This window comes from Macrosteles quadrilineatus, unplaced genomic scaffold (assembly GCF_028750875.1).
Source record: "Macrosteles quadrilineatus isolate MER2022 unplaced genomic scaffold, UCM_ALF_1.0 Scaffold_8__2_contigs__length_117827958, whole genome shotgun sequence".
Classification (NCBI taxonomy): domain Eukaryota; kingdom Metazoa; phylum Arthropoda; class Insecta; order Hemiptera; family Cicadellidae; genus Macrosteles; species Macrosteles quadrilineatus.
In genome coordinates this window covers 15,053,178-15,074,833 of record NW_026542601.1, presented here as the reverse complement: position 1 = coordinate 15,074,833, position 21,656 = coordinate 15,053,178, and the positions used below count along the sequence as shown (strand labels likewise).

General features: G+C 37.4%; 3 protein-coding genes across 4 annotated transcripts in view; 1 reads left to right on the top strand and 2 right to left on the bottom strand.

Annotated features, from left to right (window-relative positions):
- Window positions 1-705: 705 nt before the first annotated feature.
- LOC129001580 (uncharacterized) lies at window positions 706-3,333 on the bottom strand. The gene is made up of 2 exons (XM_054428922.1): window positions 2,249-3,333; window positions 706-1,490 (listed from the first exon to the last, which is right to left on the bottom strand). Exons 1-2 carry the CDS (start codon window positions 3,255-3,257, stop codon window positions 1,375-1,377), a joined length of 1,125 nt encoding a protein of 374 aa, XP_054284897.1. The 5' UTR covers window positions 3,258-3,333; the 3' UTR covers window positions 706-1,374.
- Window positions 3,334-3,463: 130 nt separating this feature from the next.
- On the bottom strand, window positions 3,464-9,267 carry LOC129000212 (uncharacterized). The gene is made up of 5 exons (XM_054427167.1): window positions 9,197-9,267; window positions 7,001-7,146; window positions 4,960-5,073; window positions 4,026-4,205; window positions 3,464-3,469 (listed from the first exon to the last, which is right to left on the bottom strand). Exons 1-5 carry the CDS (start codon window positions 9,261-9,263, stop codon window positions 3,464-3,466), a joined length of 513 nt encoding a protein of 170 aa, XP_054283142.1. The 5' UTR covers window positions 9,264-9,267.
- Window positions 9,268-12,032: 2,765 nt separating this feature from the next.
- LOC128999595 (uncharacterized) overlaps window positions 12,033-21,656 on the top strand; it is a 51,173-nt gene continuing 41,549 nt past the window's right edge. Inside the window, exon 1 of one of the 2 annotated variants that reach the window (XM_054426179.1) lies at window positions 12,033-12,107. The gene's annotated coding sequence lies outside the window, so the exon portion shown is untranslated. The remainder of the gene's footprint in view (window positions 12,108-21,656) is intronic. The other variant, XM_054426180.1, reaches the window with a different exon arrangement.

The following is a 21,656-nucleotide window of genomic DNA, read 5'->3' as shown; positions in this document are numbered from 1 at the left end:
TTTTACAATTTTTTCTGTTTTAGTGATGGTTAAGAATGCATTTTAAAAGATAATGCCAGAGCTAGGCCTATACATAAGTTATTCACTCTGCACTGATATTACAGCAATTAAATTTTGTTTTCGTAAAAATATTGTACAGTACGTAATACGGTAATGTTTTAGTTTAGTCCTTTCAAAGGAAAATATATGTCAGCCTTATTTCGAAACCTTAAGAAAGTGCCAAAGTGTCCCATAATGTACAATCACATATTTTTATTTCCAACCACCTCATTTGTAGAAAAAAATAATATTTATCCAAAGGGTTCCAATACAGTACAGCACATGAATTGATCAGAAACATGTATGTTAAAATTATAGGCCAAACCAAACTGAACCTAACTCCTCAGACCTTGACAAAATTGTTCCATGAACACATGCTTTCCATTGGTTTGACGCTTATCACATTCTGATGTATTTTTCATATTACTGAGCATGTATGGAACCGTACTCTATTTAACCTTTGATGAAACCATTACAATCAGGTTGGTAAATGCAAGATTAATTGTAGACTGTCAAGACTGCTCGACACCCTCACCCTATACAACAATAATCAGAACAGCGTTCTGGTGATAGGTTGGTGAATAAAATGAAATCTAATTTAAACCAGTTTTTTTATTTAACACATCATTTATCCATTATTATTAACATATTTACAGGGTTTCTACAGAGTTTAACAATAATTCAGGTAGAATCAAAATTCTAGGCCAAACATTAATCTAAGCAAATGTAAGAACAAATATTTTGAAATCTTAAAATAAGTGATGGAAGAAATTGCTACAGTAGGTACGCCAAAAGGCCTCCTTTAAGACTGTAAGTACAGTACTTAAATGATTTACTCAAGTCACACAGTTTCATATACAAAGTTTACTACTAATACAAAATATTCTACCGGATGGATTTACATACATAGCAATATGAAAATGAATTAATTAAAATACTTTTTGAATTATTAAAACTTCCAATTCCCTGAGGGTTTCTACCATCAGGGAATTGAAATTTAGCCAGGGGAAGTGAGGTACGGCAAACCTGGTCAAAAGATAATTTTGTCACTGGTTTTGTTTCAATAAGAAAATGAATATAGCCTACGATAGGAAAACTGTAATCTATGGGTTTATTTACAATTAAGTTTATCATACGGCCTTAATTTTTAATTTATACACCCACAGATTACAGTTTCCCTATTGTAGGCTATATTCATTTTCTTATTAAACAAAACCAGTGACAAAATTATCTTTTGACCAGATTTTACTCACTTTCCTCGGCTAAATTTCAATTCCCTGATGGTAGAAACCCTCAGGGAATTGAAATTATCATACACATTTGTTAACAAAATAGTTAGTTTAGCATGTCAATTTTTGTACGTTTTGATGGGCTGCAATCTTGTTCAGTAATAGTAATGATGCGGGCTGCTTTCAGACAATCTGCAGTAGTCCCCACTCTACTGCTCTGGCCTGAAAAAAGTATGCCAACATTAAGCATGGAAATTGTTATACTTGAATTAGGGATGGACGGGACAGGATGGCATTTTATTTCCCTAAATCATCGGGAAATATTCCTTGACAAATTTAATCAAAATTACCGTTTACCGTTTGGTAAATGGTGATATGGTAAATAACGAATAGTGTTATTGGTATCTTGGGGCCCCAAAACAAAAAATTATGATGGTCCCGGGTTTAAGTCTTACCATGAGACCTACGGTAATAGCTTCTTCCCTATAGGGGTATTTGCTAATAAATACCCCTAATTTTTACAATGATCAAAAAAGAATTATTTTAACCATCTGTTATGCTAATCAAAAAAATAAATGTACTTATTATTCATTTTACACATTAAAGAACAGTGGACTATAATACCCTAACTAAGAAAATTCTTACAAGACAATAAAAAAAAGTTAAGTTAAAAGTTAAGACAATTAAGACAGTTAAGAATTCTTAACTTTTCATGGGAAAACTTAAATTTGGTTGTTATTGTTATTTATTTGGTTGTGCAGCCAGATCATGATGGGCATGGTACTAGGCCCTACTCGAGAGCTCTTCATTGATTCCAGAACAGCCCTACAATTACAAACAACAGCAAACTGTATTACCAATGTATTTGTTCATCCCTAGTAGTTAGGATAAAATACTGTTGTCAGATAAAATTTCATATACACATTAGACGGGCAAAAGTTTATCAAAAATATTATAGCCTAAAGAAACAATAACTGTACCTTGTTTCTTATGCAGACTCAATTTTCGGTAATTTTTTCTTTTAATGCTTTTTCCATTAAAGGTTTCTTCATGCGCTTGAATGGGCAAACCATTGCTTTCATCATTTGAAACTTTGGAGGTCATAAATTCCAGACATCCCTGCAGAATCTCGTTTCCTTTCTGTAGGCTTTCCTCATCCAAGTTCCACATCACCGATTCAATGGAGCGCCAAGTTGCCTTTGCTAAATTTAATAGGTGACGTTTGTTACTCCCCCGTCGTTGAAGTTCAGAGTAATGGGTGTTCAATGGAAGTTCTTCAATGTCATGTCTATGGTCCAAGAATTTGTCATGAATGGTACAATTATTACTATTCTCATCCTCATAATTGCTCAATTCATCGTCACATTTAAAAATGGGATTATCAAATAGCAATTCATGAACTAAGTTTAAATCAAACTTTTGGTAGTGAATGCTGATGAAGATCATGTGTTTGCATATTAATCTCTCCTTTCTAAAGTCTGGGCAGGTACAGCTAGATTTCCTATTGTTTAGGTCAAAATTGACATCGTACGTCATGGTTGAGTGGATTTGAAAATGGATTTCAGAAACAGGCACAATAACACAACCATGTAGACTTTCAGCTGAAGTTAGTCTATCCATGACATGAGTTACGAACCACTTAGGACGCCCGTGTAAGTACTTAGGAATTTCTTCAGAGTACATTCTACAGCTTGATGACATTATTAAGTTTTCCCTAACATATGTCAAATACCTTTCGGGTAAGAACTGGCTCAATAAAACCGAGACAATCTCACTCAGAGAACATCCTTTGTACCCTTCTAGGTACGTATATTTTAATTCTTTATTGAGTCTTTCAACTCCGTTGTTTGAGTTGATGAACATTTCTAATGGTTTGTAAGCTAATGCCCAACGTTTGATCTCGGGATACCATGTGTTCTCAAAATAGTTTTTCAACGTTGACTCTTTATAATGTTTCCACTCTTTCAATGTTTTTACAGCCTCTTCCATTTTTGCAATGTTGGGGGCATTAGCAATTTTCCTTAATAAATTTAAGGCTTCTTTACGTGGAATTGACACATTTTTAGATTTTGATAACCATCGGCTCCAAGCCTGTTCCCGATGGAATGAACAGATGAAAACATTGATATTCTCAAAAACTTCTTCAAGACTGACAATTTCTTCCATGGCGAAATCCACCATTCCATACTGTGGGGTTATGTCTGGGTTGAAGGAGCGGAAAATGTTTAGCCCTTCAGTAATCGATTGAGTCGTTTCAAACTGTGTAATCATCACACCAACGACTTGGTAGTTCACGTTAGTTTCCACAACGATAAAATATAGAGGTAAAGCATACTTGCATGTTCTATAAGTCGCATCTAACAATATCGTGTTCTTTCCATACTTTCTGTAGAGGCGTTTCATGTCTTTATTTTGGAAAACAAAAAGTAAATGACTTGAAGTGGCATCCATTTCTTCTGCTGGGATACTGTTGTCATCATCCTTAAAGCTGTACGGCCGGAAGAAAATGTTATTGCTTTTGTCCTTTTGAAAATCTTCCAGATATTTTAAACAATTTTCCTGATCAATTGGACTCCTCTTAATTTTAAGTTTTGTTGAGGATATTATATTTCGAATTGTTTTCATGTCTGGAAAAAACTTTCTACGGGACCGATCACATTCATTGAGCTCGTTTTCAGCAAAAGCGTTTGCAAGTTTGGCTATTACTATGGAATTCCTTTGACCTTTGACAACAAGATCAGAAATGAATTTCCTCACTCTTTTGTCGACTGGTTCAACTGCATCAGCTTCTTCTCCAATAAGATGATTTTTGTGCTCATCTTGAGTTGGAAAGTTGTAAAAATAGCACTCTTCTCCTAAATCTGTCTCATCCGATATTGATTTCTTGATTAACTTGGAGGCAGCTCGTTTTTTCACATCTGTCATTTCATCAGTCACCTAAAAGCAAAAAACACTTAACAATGTAAAATTGTTTAAACCTAACAAATTATACGCTAGAGACAGTAGAACCCTGCTAACCTGTCACCCAAGCGACCCATTTTTGAACCCAAAGGAGAGGAGGAGGACCTCCCCACTGGAGGAGCATAAACCGTAGAAATAACAGTCATCCCGTAAGAATCAATAATTGTTTAACATTGTAAGATTTTGGATTACATTGTTGAATTGGGATAGATTGTTAAGGCTAGCAGTCAAAGTTTAATGAAAATGTATATTGTTTTGTTTTTGAAATACCAGATGACTGAAACCAGATGAACTGAAAGATGGTGCTAGGCTTATAATTGCTCTAAACAAATTCACGTTGCAGAATAATACTCAATATATAAATAAAAAATTAGAAAGTTGTAAAGGTTTTATCATTTGGCTAGGCCGGGCTACCTCAATTTTTGAAGGTCTTGACTGAAAGAATTCAGTGTAACTTAACAATCATAGAAATCTGCTTAAGATATCTGGATCAAAAATTTCAGTGGTTTATGACAAGTCTGCAGCTGTCGAAGCATGAGTCACCTACTCAGTATGTTGATATGATGTTACACTTCTTTTTACATATAAAAAATTTAGCATATTTAAATTTATATTTAAAGTTTATTAAAAATGCCTGAATAGTTAAAATTTATGAATAATCAGTGATCATGAATAAAGAACAATATTGTAACAGAAAACATCATTCAAGCCCAACAAGTACGTTCCTTACCTGGTGATTCATAAATCGGACTACTCTCTTGACAGTAATTTTTGCAGGACAGTCTAGTTTTTTTGTTGTCTGAACTTTTTTGTATCGCTTCACAAATATGTGGTCATCCATTGCCTACAAACATTAACAGGTTTCAAATTAGGTATACAAAAAGACTAAGGTATAATACTTCAAAATTGCAATTAAAACATTAATCTATCAGGAATTATGTTGTGTTTTCGTGGTAGTAGTGCAATGTAACTAAATGTGGGCAACAACACTGTGTAATGGGTCCAATAAATAATTAAATAAATAGTATTGATCGAGTATAAACAAATGATTAATTATCGGAACGGTACGGTAATCAAACAAATTATCAATAACGTATTCAATTCAATAATGGACGCTTAGTTAGGTAACATGGTGGTTAAATTATAGTCAAATGGTTTTAAGAAAAGTAGGCCTATTAATCGTAAATATTCCAAGAGGGCTATATGAGAGCCCTGATTGTCGTTGACGAAGACGAAGGGCAGGATTAGACATGGACAATAATTGACTGGAGAGTGTAGTGTTGGTTCAACAAATATGTATCAACAAATTGTTTACAAGCCAGCCAGTTAAATTGACTGTAATAGTAGTACTATTAATAGGCCTAATACAATTTATTCCTCGGTATTACCGAGAGAATTCTCAGTCAACCGGAGGTACAGTCCAACCTCAGTATAACGAATCTGAAGGGACCGAACTGAATATTCGTTATATCAAGGGTTTCGTTAAAACGAGGTTCGTTATATAGAGGTTATGTTTGCAGGAATTTCGCTAAGTCGAGGTTCAGAACCAGCGTCGGTCAATATAGGTCGGGATTAGACGTCATTAAAACACAATTAAAGTAGCATAGGCTACAATACTTTACAGTACAGTGTTTACATTGTACAGTAGAACCTAAATTATCCGGCATAATAAAAGGGAGGGATCTTGAATATTGCGCAATCATGACAGTGGCATTGACCTTGGTACAGGTTAAAAACTGTAAGTTTAAAATCACAGCTTGTTTTAACCCTCCTAAATCTAGCCAAACACTGTATTGCAATTGCGTAGTCATAAACCATGTAAAGAACAAAACAAAACAGTAGTAGAAAGTTTTGTAAGCTACTGCTCGTGATAGTCCGGTAGGCTACTTACAGTACAGTACTGATTTATCACAACAGAGGAATGTCAATAATAATTATTAACTATAGCATTGGTGTTGCTAGTTGAAACAAATCGTATTGAAAACAATACAGTAAATTATTAGATAAGGCATTATAAAAGTGTATAATCATAGCCAACTTAAAAGATAATAAAAACACTCGAAAAAGGAATGTTAAAATAGCCTAACGATGTTGCTATTCTTTCTCTTTGGTTTTGTTTTTATATTCTTTCTTATGTTTCTCTTCATCCAAAAACTGTACAATTCACCATAAGTACTTATCGCCCAATCACAGCTTACTAAACATTACGTCGTCATCAGTCCTCAGTGAATGAAATCAGTTCTCAGTTGCAACATAGCGCGTGCAGCGAAAGCAGACAGAGATGTGTAAAACCACGTAAAACGGAGCAGACAAATGTTAGCGCAAGCGATGACGTCACCTTTCCATTTCATTTGATAAAGAAACAGATTTTTCAAAAACAATAAAGGGGTGGGGGATTTTTTATATCGAGGGAAAGACGTAGACAATTCGTTATGCAGAGGTTAAATTCGCAATGTAGAGGTTCTGACAATGATAAATTCGCTATATTGAGGTGTGTTATTTTAGCCGAAATCACGAAAAATTCGTTAAATCAAGGTCGTTGTTATGGTTTGTTCGTTATGTAGAGGTAAAATATACATTGTGTCTTATGGAGAGTTCTAGGGGATTTAAAAAAAATTCGTTATATCAAGGAATTCGTTGTATCGAGGTTCGTTATATCAAGGTTAGACTGTACTTAGTTTTATCTCCTCAGTTTACTCTGTGAAATCTGTTACAGGACTGTGAAGTTTTATGTTGAAAGATTTTTTTTATGTAAAAATATGGTTAGGTACCTTTAAATCTCGTTGAGCAGCATACTTCTTTTTTGCACAGGCACCAATGTCTTTTCCTTGATGGCATACGTACAATATGGATTCCAACCAAATGTATGGAATGTTTTCCTGCCATTGAACCCTCGAAGTTGGCTTGGAGATTGCAGCTGTAAAGTTAATGATAAACAAATCACTCTGTAGCTTATTTTATAATATGAAAAAGACATAGGCCTAGGATGGATCCTGACCTAGCTTTACAGCTTAAAAACCTCTTTATGTTGGTTTCCTAATGTTGGAACCTTTTAATTATAAAAAATGTCATGGGTAATTAACAAAATCTTTGTTTATCTCGTATAAAAGCTAGGCCTAACTTAATCCTCTAATTGTGTTCGGGGTGAAATTTTACACAAGGTAAGTAGATTTACCAATTAGGGCTAGTTAACTTAAGTTACGGTACATGACAAAAAAATCTTAAGTTTAAAGTTTAAAGGCCTATTCCTTACTTCACCTCAAGAGGGCAATTTCTTTACTTTAGGGTACTTTAAAACCTATTTATTTGTTTCTTTTAATACTTTACTTTTTTATGAAATGGCGACCATACATAGTAGGTATTTTAAGCCAAGTATGAATGGAGATGAGTGTGGGATGAGTGGCGCGATCTTGTAGTCTTGTTAGTGACTAAGGCCGACATTCCTTAGACACAGCTGTTAATTAATAGCCCATACAGCTAATGGCAACTAAGGGACCTACAGTTTATAGTGGAATCCGAACCACATTTTTTTTGCCTTGGTATACACGAATTGGTCTAATTTTCTCTTAGGCTACACACAATATTCCTCAGATTACAGCAAATCTCATTAAACAATCACATTTAAACTCACAACAATGCCTATTGTAACTTCAGTTAAGTTAGGCCTTACTTAGGCAAACCTTCGGAATTCGTCTCCACCAAAATGAATTTGATTGTTTCTACTTCTTAGGCCTATCAATATATCGATTGACTGTTTGTGCAAAGTGGACTGAAGCATATAAGATGGCAAACAATGTTAAATCTCAAAGGCCTAAATTTTAAGCCACAAGTTTATTAAAGTTAAGTCATCTTAGTTGAGTTAAGTTCAACCTATTTATTACGCTACGTTAACTCGATGTTTTGATTAATTCAACTTAATGAGTTGTTAGGTAGTTTAAATAGTTGAGGCCTAGTTAACTTATTAAGTTACCTTAGTTTTGATTATATTTAGGTTATAACTTAGATAGTGGATTAAAACAATCGATTTAACAGGGTGTTAGACGAATTCCAAAGTTTTGCCGTAACTTAACTTTGGCAAATAGGCTAGGCCTATAATGCTTGATTCACCAACAATGACTTTCAAACAAATAATCTCTGACCTGTTGGTAGTCTTTACGCAATTCTATTACCTATGCCTAACTTATGCAATATGATAAAATCAAAATCATCAAGCAGATTAGGCTACGTCAAGTCAATAGCCTAAGTGGGGGCTGCACTTTACTTTAAGTCCTACACTCATTCGAATGAAAGTATCGATTATTCGTATTCGATTGTTTCATTCAATATATCGTTTGGTTAGTTAGGTTAGGTGGACCTTACCTAACTAACCAAACGATAGGCCTAACTTATATCGAATAATCGATATATCAAACGATATTTTCATTCGAATGAGTGTAGGACCTAAAGTAACTTAAAGTGCAGCCGTAGTGGGTACAGTTTCTTAACTGGGCTATGCTAATATTGATTGAAACTAAGTTATCGAATTCAAAATATTGATTAATCGTTATTTTTAAATAGGGATCTATTATAAAATTAAACTATCATAACCTAACCTAACCAACCAAACTTGCTGATGGTGAAAAATTCGCATGAAGGTTTACTAATCGAATCGATAGTTTCGATCGATATTAGCATAGCCCAGTTAAGAAACTGTACCCGCCTAAGTTATAACACAAAAAGTTACAAAACTGCCTGCACAGTTTTAGACTAACTTATTTTGACTGAGAACCTGGAAGTTAGGCCTAACATAACTCAGTTTTTTAGTTGGGCTATTTTTTGTAATTTTATCGAACTCGAAATAAATAGGCCTAGGCCTACAACTTGTGTAAGTTAATGAGAATTTGGGATGAGTTACAATAATACCTTCACGTTCGAATTAGAACCACCAATTAGGCCTAATAATTGAGAAAACCAATTAGTCGACTCACCTTTGACATCTAAAACTTTCTTAGTATAGGTGCGAAGGTTGAACCTCGTTCTGGTAGTTGTTTCCATTTCAGCTAGCCTCAATGAAAAATCTTCATAGCTATTAGAGATGAAACATTTAGGCCTAACTACATTTTCTTTAATTCCACTTCCCATATCTAAATCCGAGTCCGAATCCATTTTGTCGAATAAAACATAGGCTACAACACCACAACCCCTTACCCTTAGTACTCCGCCATTTAGCTTTACACGTTTAGTTAGTTTTACTTACTTTGTTGTGTAGTTTGTTTGTTTCGTTTAGCATTAGCTTTCTCTTCTCTTCTCAATAATCGATTGAATCGAACCCATTTGGTTCGAAATAATATCGATACTTAGTATTTCGATATTTAACCGATAGTGCACGGCGTTTTTAGACGAAAAAATGCTCACCGAATTTACGAACACTCGCGAGTCATGTCTCTTTCGAGGACCAACGATGTATCTATGTGGCTGTGTTGTTCGAGAGAAACATGAACAATCTACAGTTTTCTACACTGGATCGTCTGTGAACAAACGAGCACAACAGATAATGCCCTAATGTTATGAGCTGTAAACATAATAAAGAACACAATTTGCTACTTTGAAGCTTCGTGAACTACGGCCGTTTTAATGGAATACTATAGTCCTCCAATAAGGTTAATCTAATCTTACAAAGCCGTTAATAATGGCGCCTTCAAAGTTACCACTTCAATGCAATGTATTTGTGTGTTGAAGTTACGCCACAGAAGTTGAGGGGGTAAGAGCTAGACATCTGGCCGTAGCGTAGTGCCATTGATAGGGAGTATAATAATTGAGTATTGTATAATAAAGATAGTGCCTTCTACCTTCCGAATGTACAGGGAAAACAATTAGTCAGAGGGGAAAATTGGCTCGCAATGTTGGTAACACCATAGAATAAACCCTGGGTAACACCATAGAATAAACATACTCCCTAAGGACTAAGGACTACCCCTTTAGGGAGTATGTTTAATCTACCTTCCAACCAAAAACCTAATCACAGAATGTGAAAATGTGATTAATTCCTGGCGGGAGCGTAAATTTTCTTTCCCATAATTTTGGCCATTATGACAAGACAAATCGTCGCATACGGGTGGGAACCGGCTTAAATGATAAGGATAAACTAAAGAAACCACTATAAGTCTTAGGTTTAACTAGCTCGCTTTTGCAAAGTTTGAGTTCGAAGGTGACCTTAGTTTAGGAACAGTCCAAGTTCCTTGTTGATCCTAAATCTCGACAAAGCTACTATCATGGGATGTCTACAGTTTCCCTGTCAATTTACGCTTCATGCTAGTATGTTGAGATAGTATTAACTACAGACAGAGCAGATCTATTGTTCTAATTCAAAGCCAACTATGGTGTTCAAGACGAGAATGTTTTCTCTGGATGTGATACGTCTCTAAGCTGATGCGATGCGATTGAATATGAAATAAATTATAGATATAAGATTATAATTGAGGTCTGTATATCACAGCCTTAAAATAAAGCCCATGTCAATTTTTTTTTAATTTCAAATTCATTTTTGTGCTTATATTTGAGCCTATTTTAATTTTTAAATGGATTCTGTACATCTACAGGAAAATATCTTTCAAACAGTTATGTGTAGATTTTTCCTGCGATGCACAAGAGCTGAGTAAAAAGGTTTTAAAGAAACATGCTTACCTGCGCCACTCATCCTACACTCATCTCCATTCATACTTGGCTTAAAATACCTAAAGGTCGCTATTTCATAGAACAGTATTAACAGTATTAATAGGCCTATACCTATAGATTAATTCTAAAAAAAAACAACATTATTTCTACTTCTTCTACTTGGTGATTCTATGATTTTAACATGTTTCCATAGTTTGCAAATCGGCTCTTTAAATGACTGCTAAAAAATTCAGTAAATGCAGTAAATACACTGCAGTGTAAATTCAGTTTTTTTAGTACCGGTATTCCATTGTAATATTCACGTCAACGCAAATGTTTCATTTCAACCACATCAGTAAATGTTTGTAGCACATGTTTCCTTAAATAGCAACTAAAATATTAACAGCAATTAAATTATCCAGCTGATCATTATGTAACCAAATATGTTCTCCATAAGGACAACATGGAAACTTTAAAAGTCACTGGGGCAGAGCCCAAGGGACTTAAAAAAAATGTTATGTCAGTTTGCAAATCCACACACGTAGATGAACATTTTGGTACCTATATAATATAAGGGGTTTAGTCCCTTAGTAGATTTCCCATCCTCATGGAACAGGTGAAGACAATAATTGTATTGTTAGTTCTATCCGGTTTTCTGTAGATGTTGTGTTTTGTTTCAATTTGTTTCTTGTTATTTCAGTAATTTAAAACCTCATTGAACCATATAAAACTATCTAATCATAAACAATAACTCGTCCACTATCTATAACCAAACAGTGAGACACAAATAATGTAAGACTAACCCTAAAATAATAGAAACAAATTGTAAACAAAACCCGACATCTACAGAAAACCGGACAGAACTAACAATAAAATTGGCTTCAGCTGTTCCATAAGGATGGGAAATCTACTCAGGGACTATGTTTTATCTGGTTTTAAGTATGTTTTATCTATGCTATAGTTAAGTCTTTTAAGTCATAGATAAAACATGTCTTAAAACAAAAAAGCCTTATTGTTCACAAAGTATACCTGCTTCTGCGTCATTGTTGGAGCTCACAAAATTTAATCAACGGTCGGAACAAATAATATAACGATTTAATTCAATCTCAACGGCTGTATATTGTAAATCTAACCATATGGTAATGTAACAATAGCATCAATTCAATTCACAAATAATAGAACTCTTGGTTTATACACGAAGGTGAAGGTATCTGAAGTGCGAAACAAGTTTTTAATGGAAAATCGGTAAGTAATATTTTGTACGTCAAACAATAGAAAATGATTAACAACAGTAATAACACTTTACGGATAGTACGTCTAGTTTAATTCAGCTTCTGAGCCTATTGAATACCCGCCGTGAGCAAAGTTACAACCAACTGATACACGAGGGATTGTCTATTTCTAGGCTAACTGGGTTATGCTCTAGATCTACCAAGGACCCCCAACACCCGAAATTTTTGCCAAGTAATAAAGGCGCTAAACCCACAACAGTCGTTCATTTAAATGTTCTACACTAGTGAATACAGTAGCATAATGTCAGGGTACAGTTTCTTAACTGGGCTAGATGCTAATATCGATTGAAACTATCGAATTGAAAATATTGATTAATAATCGATATTTTTAAATATATTTATTACTAGCTGTAACCCGCGGGCTTTGCCCCGTTTAACTTCTTAATTTTCAAGATTATCTCGTTCGCATGGCTCAATCACGTCCTGGTTGAAGTTTGTTCGCTAGCTCACTCACCTTTAGGTTGGAGCTCGTTCGCTGCGCTCACTTGCCTTCAGGTTAGCTCGTTCGCTACGCTCACTCGCCTCCAAGTTGAAGTTCGTTCGCTACGCTCACTCACCTTTTGGTTGCAAATTAGCTGTTGTCATTAATGTAAAAGAAATAATAAGTTTAGTGCTGCACCCTGTTGGTAATCCTTGTAACTTTAATGCTATTGAACATCATAGAACAGAACCAACTTGTTTAATTGAAACAGCTGTTAAGATTCAATAATTCTATTTCTCATAAGGTTAACATGGGAAACCCCAGAGCCACTGGGGCGGAGCCCGAAAGGATTTTTGAAATAAGAATTATGCCTATATGTTAATCGGGAATGTGAGCTATCATCATGCCAAATTTCAGCCCAATCCGACCAGTATTTTTCGCGTTCACTTGTCACAAACATCCAAACTTTCTCATTTATAATATTAGGCTAGTAGGATCAAATTAAACTATCTTAACCTAACCTAACCAACCAAACTTGCTGATGGTGAACAAATCGCATGAAGGTTTACTAATCGAATCGATAGTTTCAATTGATATTAGCATAGCCCAGTTAAGAAACTGTACCCTAATGTCATATGAATTACACTGTTTCGCATGAGAATTTAGGAAACGATGAATCGCACGAAGAATCGTAGGAGTATCGACTGTTATTGTTTCCAAATTTCTATTTATTGTTATGCTTGCTATTCAACTAGTTTTTCTTTTCTATTAGCATGTGATGTTAGTACTGAATTGATGTATGTATTATCTTTCTGTTATCTAGTCGCATGTTTTCTTGTAGTATTTATCGATTGTTATTGTTACCTAATTCTATCCTTTGTTATGCTTGCTATTCAACCAGTTTTTCTTTTTCTATTAGCATGTGATGTTAGTATTGAATTGATGTAGGCCTATGTATTATCTTTCTGTTATCTAGTCGCATGTTTTCTTGTAGTATTTATCGATTGTTATTTTTACCTAATTCTATCCATTGTTATGCTTGCTATTCAACCAGTTTTTTTCCATTAGCATGTGATGTTAGTCCCTATCTGCCTTTTAATAAATCCTGCAAAAAACAAAAAAAAGTAAAAGAGCATGAGAAAAGGCAGAAGGGAAGAAAATTTAATTAGGATCTTTCAATATTGTATCTGATCAGCATGTCAACCCTGTTATGTCAACCCTGTAAAAATGGTGTTATACCGTAAACAAATAAATAAATGAGTAGGGGTGTCCGGGTTGTGCGGGCCTGGGGGTCAGCCCAAGCTGGGATCGTTTAGCCCGTATTTGGTATTCAATCTCAATCTCGATGAGCGAAGTTACAACCAACCGATACAATAGGGTTAGTCAATGGCAAGGGAGAGGAACAGGTCCACGTAGGAAGTGGTGAAGTAAGTAGTAAAGGCGAGCAATGCGGAGTATGGAAAGGTTTGTGGCAAGGGTGGGTGTCTACTATAGTGGAACATGCCCTGTCAACTTTTAATGCATTGGCCTTAACTCTTATTTTCTTAGTACCCTACCCTAAATATACAGTAGACCCCCTCTTAACCGATCTCGTATTAACCGATAATCGGATTATCCGCCTTCCATCGTAAAATATTACAGTTTGTTTTAACCGACCTTGCTTTTAGAGCAGTTCGGCTTAACCGCCGCTTTCTAGGAATCTTGGCATTTCCGCTCCCACGCTGGGCGATGAGAACCGAACCATACGCTTATCTCCACAGGATGTGACTAAGAATAAATTATTTTGTAGGCCTATTGATCACAAAAAATATAGCATATTGTCAGTTTTTCATCATCATTCGTAGCGCGAGCACATCCTGATCTGATTTGTTATCTGTGCGGCAAATTTATAAAATCGTAAAGTGTGTTACGATTTTGAGAACTGATTGTCTTATCGCTGGAGTAAACAAACAACACAACTTGTAGGGAGGGCAGGGAAGGGGAGAAGGTCAAGATAGTTTTTGTGCCTCGAGCGTCCAGTGAGAGGCTATAAATAAACATCCTGTCTTGTAACAAAATGGTTGCTTGTATCTTTAATTTCGACAAAAGGTTCTGTACTGTATTATGATGGATTTGGAAAGCATCAATTAATTAATACATTACAGTATTAAAGTTATTAAAATAGGAATTTGTATTGCCTCTTGCCTAGTACTATAATCTATTCCACTGAAAGTAGGCCTATTTAACTTAACGGTGTTTTGTGTTTATTTATGACTTTTCTATCAATAGGAAAAAAGGATATAAGAGTAGGCCTAGTTTGTTAATAATGCAAGTATGACTTCAAAATAATGAATATATAATTCCAAATGAATAACACTTAATTATGTTATGATTTTAGGGATTGCCCGTTTTAACCGACCTTTTGAGTTATCCGACCTAGGTCCGGTCCCATTTGGGTCGGTTAAGAGGGGGTCTACTGTATTAGGTCTATTGTCATTTAAACTCACATAAGTTAACAACCAAACTAAGCCCAACGGATCTGTAATTTATATAGGCTATTATTTGTATTACAGTTGTATGATTTTACGTGATAAAGCCACCTACAAAGGGGAGTATACCGTTCTATAGTCGAGATAAAATTACAGAAGGCCGTTGAAGACGTGGGAGTAGGGAAAATACCACAAACCCAAATAAGATTATGAACTTATATTTTCTAATCAATTTTAAATGTTATGGTTTCTGTAATCTAAAAATTCATGTGTCAACTACTGGTACATGTACAAACTGATACATTAATAAAAGATCATTATTTTGTTGATTTAAGTCCATAAAAATGTATACATTAGTGTAATATGTACAAAGTCTAATCACTTTGTTTTCGTCACTAGAGGACTGCACAAGTCCTCGGCTCACTTCAAACTGGAGGTTTGTTAAATGTATACAAAAAAATATAGATCAGAGTTTAGTGGTTTTGAGTGGTTGTCGAGTGACTAACTTATTTACTTTTTTTGGTGAATGGAATTTTTTATGGTTATTTTGTGTGTGAATTACTAAGTTCCACTGTTCTTAAATTAAAGTAAAACACTTTTTAGCGAATTTCCCTTTAGGGAAGTAGCTATTACCGTAGGTGGCATGGTAAGACCTAGGCCCGGGACCGATTTACTTTTTCATTTTGAAGTCCCCAGAGGCCAAAAACACCATTCGTTCAAATTTATATATACAGTCGAGTCCCGCAAACTCGGCACTCGATAACCCGGCAGTCTGGATAACTCGGCCATCACCTGGCTCAGAAAATTAGTGATTTTTGAGTCCTAGTTAAACATGGACTTAAGCCAGCTCAAGTGAAATCATTCGCAGCTCGTACCAAGGATATGTTGTACTAGATCTGATGACTTACTACTAACTTGTAATATAAATATAAATAAAAGAGGCAGTTAAAAAGCTTGAAAATGTTATTGTTATTACTTTTTAATCCTAGTTCCCGATAACCCGGCATTTCACAAACTCGGCACCCTTCCAGTCCACATTACGCTGAGTTTGCGGGACTCTACTGTATATATATATATGTGTGTCCGTGAACTTGAGTGATTTTTGTCCGATTTGGATGAAATTCAGTTTAAAGGTGGAAGGCGGGATAAACTTGAATGAGTTTGCGAACCAGCATCATCGGACCATGGGAACGGGGTTTTACAAGGGGTTTTATGGGGTAAAAATTGGTTTTTCTCATTTTTGATCTTCAAAATACAAAATTTCCCAATATCTCTCTAGTCCTTTTTAAAGAGCTTAAAAAAAAATAATTTAGTATATAAGGTGTTTTTGTACGGTAATTGGTAACAGAGAAAATTCAAAAAATTCTAAATTTAAATTTCTCATGTTACAGTAGTCTTATGGAGAATATTGTCAAATGTTGTAGTTTGCTTGTTAATGGATATATTTTGATTAAACTTGGCATTTTTATTTATTTTATACTAAGCTATTATTATTTTACTAAAAAACACACTTATATTAGTTTCCTTGCAGCAGCAAACCTAGGTACACGTTAAGCCTAATGATATTTAAATAGATAGATTTAAATAGAATTTAAATAGCGCTTTGCTCTTTTACACCAACATCCTGGCAAAGGTATAAACAACTTTATTTGCAACAAAGTTGCCGCTTGTAAAATGTTGAAAATAGGATAATTTTAATAGGTTGTCTCGTTCTATCAAATACACGATCTGACATAAAATAATTGATAAGCAATCACCCTTTTTAGATATTTAGTATTCGTCCATTAAAACCGGAATCCAACTAGGCATTGGATGACTAATATACCTTGGAAATAAAGGTTAGTAGTTCAATTAGCACAACATTCTATATTTTGTAACGACCCAAAACCCGTCAAGGGGTAAAAACCCGATTTTTAAAAGTTTCATTTTAAATATTATAATTTTCTACGTTCGGGGTAAGCCGCGCCCGCGTTGTCAGCGGCATCGTAGGGGCAATGGTCCTACGTCATCGTAGAGGGGATGACGCTAGTTACCTACCCCGCCGCCAGGGGCGATGGCGAAGAAGGACCAGAAGAGCAGACCTCACGGTCAGGTCAGTCGTCCACCCGCTACCGAACCGTCAGTACGCTTGCTGTTTGGAGACAATCCAACAGTCTATAACCTCCTAAATTCTGGTCAATTAAAGATTTCCCCCGTTCCTGGTAGAATCATAAGTCATCAGGTTAGTGTGCTACCGAATTTATTTTGTTTAATCTCATTTTTAGAGAAGTTTTATTATTTTTATTTTACTGTGCCGCAGTCGCGCGCACCCCGCACGCTTTTTCACGTACGAGCACACTACCTTTTATCTTAAACCAGCTTCGGAAATCAGTTAAGTTGCCGGAACGGTTTACGTACGACTTACCCCGTTACCCCGGACCGTCCTACGTAAATTTGGTTTAAAAACCCCGTATCGACTCTGGTGATCGACCGAGTCTAATTTTCCCGACAAGTTTACTTTGGTGATTACCAAGTATAACGACCGAATCACGTTTTAGTTTAGTTTCTAATTAACTAGGCTTATTCGCATTTCGATAGGTTATTCAAAATTCAAAATTTAACTTTACATATTTTTCGAGTGGCTATGATGAGCACTTGTTGAAGGTAAGCTTAACATTGTAAGCATTATTGTTGTAATTAATATTCTGAGCCAATAAACTCGAAACGATAATTAATTAACAAACACGTTAGAGCCCTGGACTATCTCATTGTAGGCTAAGCTATCTGGACAAATTTAAGGTGTGACAGAGTTTCAGGTGAGACGACAATCACGTACTATAAAATCTCAATTTTGTCTCTCAACCCGAAATTTCGTCATATCAAATGGCGCCCGAACAGGGACTATTGAATGTTAACGATATTTTATGGCGCCCGAAGGCATAGTCGATAATTAATTGTTTTGGCTCAGAATTTAATAAATATTACACATACGAACATTACCATAATCAGTGTTGTGTACGAGACGTTACAGTGGAATATTGGTTGTATACCGTAGAACTGGATACGATTGAACGTCAGTACTGTTGTTTAACCTACTACGTTTGTTTAATAGAATTACAGGATATTTATTGGAATTTAATTGAATTCGAACATAACCGTTTATACATCGCACTTATTTATACCAGTGTTTATAGATTTCCTCTGATAATTGATTGTTATTCTTTTATAATTATTTAAGTAGGAAATAGTTAACACTGCCTTCCGATTTAATTCATAATATTCTGTAAGAATTGTTCTGCTTTAAGAAGGCTAGTCGACCTGTCAGTTCACTAGTGTTGCGCTTGCCTATTGTTCTCTGTATGAATGGGTAAGAGATAAGAGCGGCCCGATCAGCTGTTTGATAACGGTTTGTTATTGGAGTTTCCCCGTAGTTCTTTCAATTCTAGTCGGCTTATTTCTGACAATATTTACATCTATTGCATTGCGTAATATTTATAACGAAATTGACGCGCTTTAAATATTTGGGATCAGAACTGTTTTATAATAATATTGTTGATTAACATATTGTTATACTTCTGGTTGTCCTAATATTTAACAGCAATTAGAATACCCCAGTTTTATTGTATTGTAATACAATATTGTTACACACAGGAAATAACATTGTTTAATATAATAATACAGGATTATTATATTTTGGATTGAGCCTAATTACGACGGTTTACGTATACGTTAGTGATATAATAATATTGTTGGTTAACATATTATTGTATTGCTCACTGCTCAGTAACAATTAGTTCACAACGATCATTAGGCTAACGTATTATCGGAACTTTGTTTACTTTTTTCGATTGTAAACATTGATTGTAGGGGTATTGTATCTGTGGTTTAAATATTATACTGAACATTTGCGATTAGCGACGAGCCTTACGACAGTTACACAGTCTTTTACGTATTTTTTTCGACAACAACCATTATCGTCGACTGTTGTATTTCCTAATAATAATTTAAAAATGACACCTTGGGAACTATTTTTGCGCCTTTGGACTTATCTTTTCCCAGTTATGTATATGCTGACTCCAGATGAATCAGGGAAAAGGCCCCCGCGCAAAAACAATGACCCACCGCCAACTGCTACCGCTCCCGCCGTCACAACCGCTCCCGCCGTCACAACCGCTCCCGCCGTCACAACCGCTCCCGCCGTCACAACCGCTCCCGCCGTCACAACCGCTCCCGCCGTCACAACCGCTCCCGCTGTTACTACCGCTCCCACCGTTACCACTACAACTGCCGTCACCACTTCAACGTATGTCGCTACAGCAACCACCGCTGCCACTGCCGTTACCACCCGTGGGTCTACGGAATCGTCTGTGCCGCGCACACCGTTTGACGATCCGCGCGTCAGGTGGATTTATAGACTAAGCAAAGAGGAGCTGCAGAATGAGATGAGTAAATACGGCCTTTCTACGGCAGGTACGGCTGAGGAACTTAGGAAGAGTTTTGTGGATTTTTGGCGATCGCCATTCTCCACAATTACCCGTACCGAACCATACCGGACCGTTGACCCTCCACGCACTCTTAATATCCCGCCGGCGAATTACGGGTCGGAATACGCGTCTAAGGACAAGCTAGGCTTACATCCCGCCCTAGACGAACGTGACAGTGTACGGGAGATACTTGGGTTGTCACCGAATGCGGACTCTACGCTTGTGAAACGGGTCCTCGCCTCAATGGTGAATACCTTGAGGTCCAACGACGTGACTCCCACGGGACACTACGCGACCGACACGGTTCCCGCTCACGCCGCACCCCCTACCACGATTTATGCCGATCTGTGCTACGGTGCGGTACCACGTCCTAACGCCTCGGGAACTCGCGAGTTGCGCGATGCCGATCCACCGAGCCACACAGGCCCTTCAAGCCGCCAATCGCTAGACGGAGCCTCCATTTACAACGTCGTTCGTAAGTGGAACCTTCGTTTTGACGGTCGCAAAGACCCGGTATCGTTCCTGGAACGCTTGGAGGAGCTAATGGAGGCGTATTCCTTAACTCCAGACCAGGTCTTCAGGGCTCTGCCAGAACTGTTGACTAGCAACGCCTTGTTATGGTACCGCAATAACCGGGAAGCGTGGGCCGATTTCCAGGATTTTCGTAGCCATTTCGAAATCCAATATCTACCATTCGGTTATCGCCGTAACTTGGACGAAGAGATTCGTAAGCGGACACAGGGTGACCAGGAGCCGTTCAGAGATTTTGTAGTCGCGTTAAGCACGCTAATTCGAAGGAGAGGATCCATTTCGTCCCACGATAAGATTGACTTGATTTATACGAATATGCGACCCGAATACAAACTTATGGTTCGACGCCAGGACTGCTTGACTCTGACCGAATTGATTAAGCGTGCCGAGGAGTACGAGTCCTACGTTAGGGATAAGAGCACGTTTCGTCCTCCACCCCCTCCGGCTATCTCTCTCATTCCTGAAACCGCGTATCACGGGCGAAGGCGTTCTGAACGTCCGGTCGATAACGCCGCAGTCACTGCTGAGTCACCGCGCGAACCGAGCTCCCGGACCTACCCGCAGCACCAGAGGTACGACCGCGCGCGGCAAGGACTGAGTTCGCGACCCAAGGCACAAACACTATCCGTGCCCAACTCCCACTCGAATGTGAGAGGGGCGGCACTGGAGAAACCCTACCACGTCAGCGATGGATACGTTTGCTGGAATTGTGACCGTACGGGACACTTGTTCCGTGACTGCCCCGAACCAAGAACATGGAAGTGCTTTTATTGCAAAACCAAAGGCATCTCGACCGCAAAATGCAATTGTAAGGCGGGAAACGCACACAGGATTCAGCTAAGGAGGGGGCGGCTGAGTCCAAATCCCCGATCCGGAACAGAGCCACCCCATCGACCCGCGGTTGCCACGGTCGCGCTGGTGGAGGTATCCCCAGCCACCCGTCGCAATGCTCCCGCCGATACGCCTCACACCCCGATTGCCACCGCGTCCACTAGCCGGCCAGTGCCACAGGAGGTGCGCGACCTCCTGTCCAATTTGCCGTTGGAAGACACGAGGCGGCGAAGGAGAAATCAGAGGATGAAGGTGTTCAGGGGGGATGGAACGTTTTTCCGGATCCGTACGAAGAAGCTGCGGACGATGGAGGACATATATTGAGACGACGTGCCATTTTAAGGAGAGTTTCGATTTCGTTATTTTCTTGCTCAAGAGTTTCGCAGCAGACGCCGACAATACCTTAGGTTTGGGTATTTTTTTTTTCTTTTTCCGTTTTTCTTTTTTTCTCTGCGAAGTAAGAAGGGGGTGTAACGACCCAAAACCCGTCAAGGGGTAAAAACCCGATTTTTAAAAGTTTCATTTTAAATATTATAATTTTCTACGTTCGGGGTAAGCCGCGCCCGCGTTGTCAGCGGCATCGTAGGGGCAATGGTCCTACGTCATCGTAGAGGGGATGACGCTAGTTACCTACCCCGCCGCCAGGGGCGATGGCGAAGAAGGACCAGAAGAGCAGACCTCACGGTCAGGTCAGTCGTCCACCCGCTACCGAACCGTCAGTACGCTTGCTGTTTGGAGACAATCCAACAGTCTATAACCTCCTAAATTCTGGTCAATTAAAGATTTCC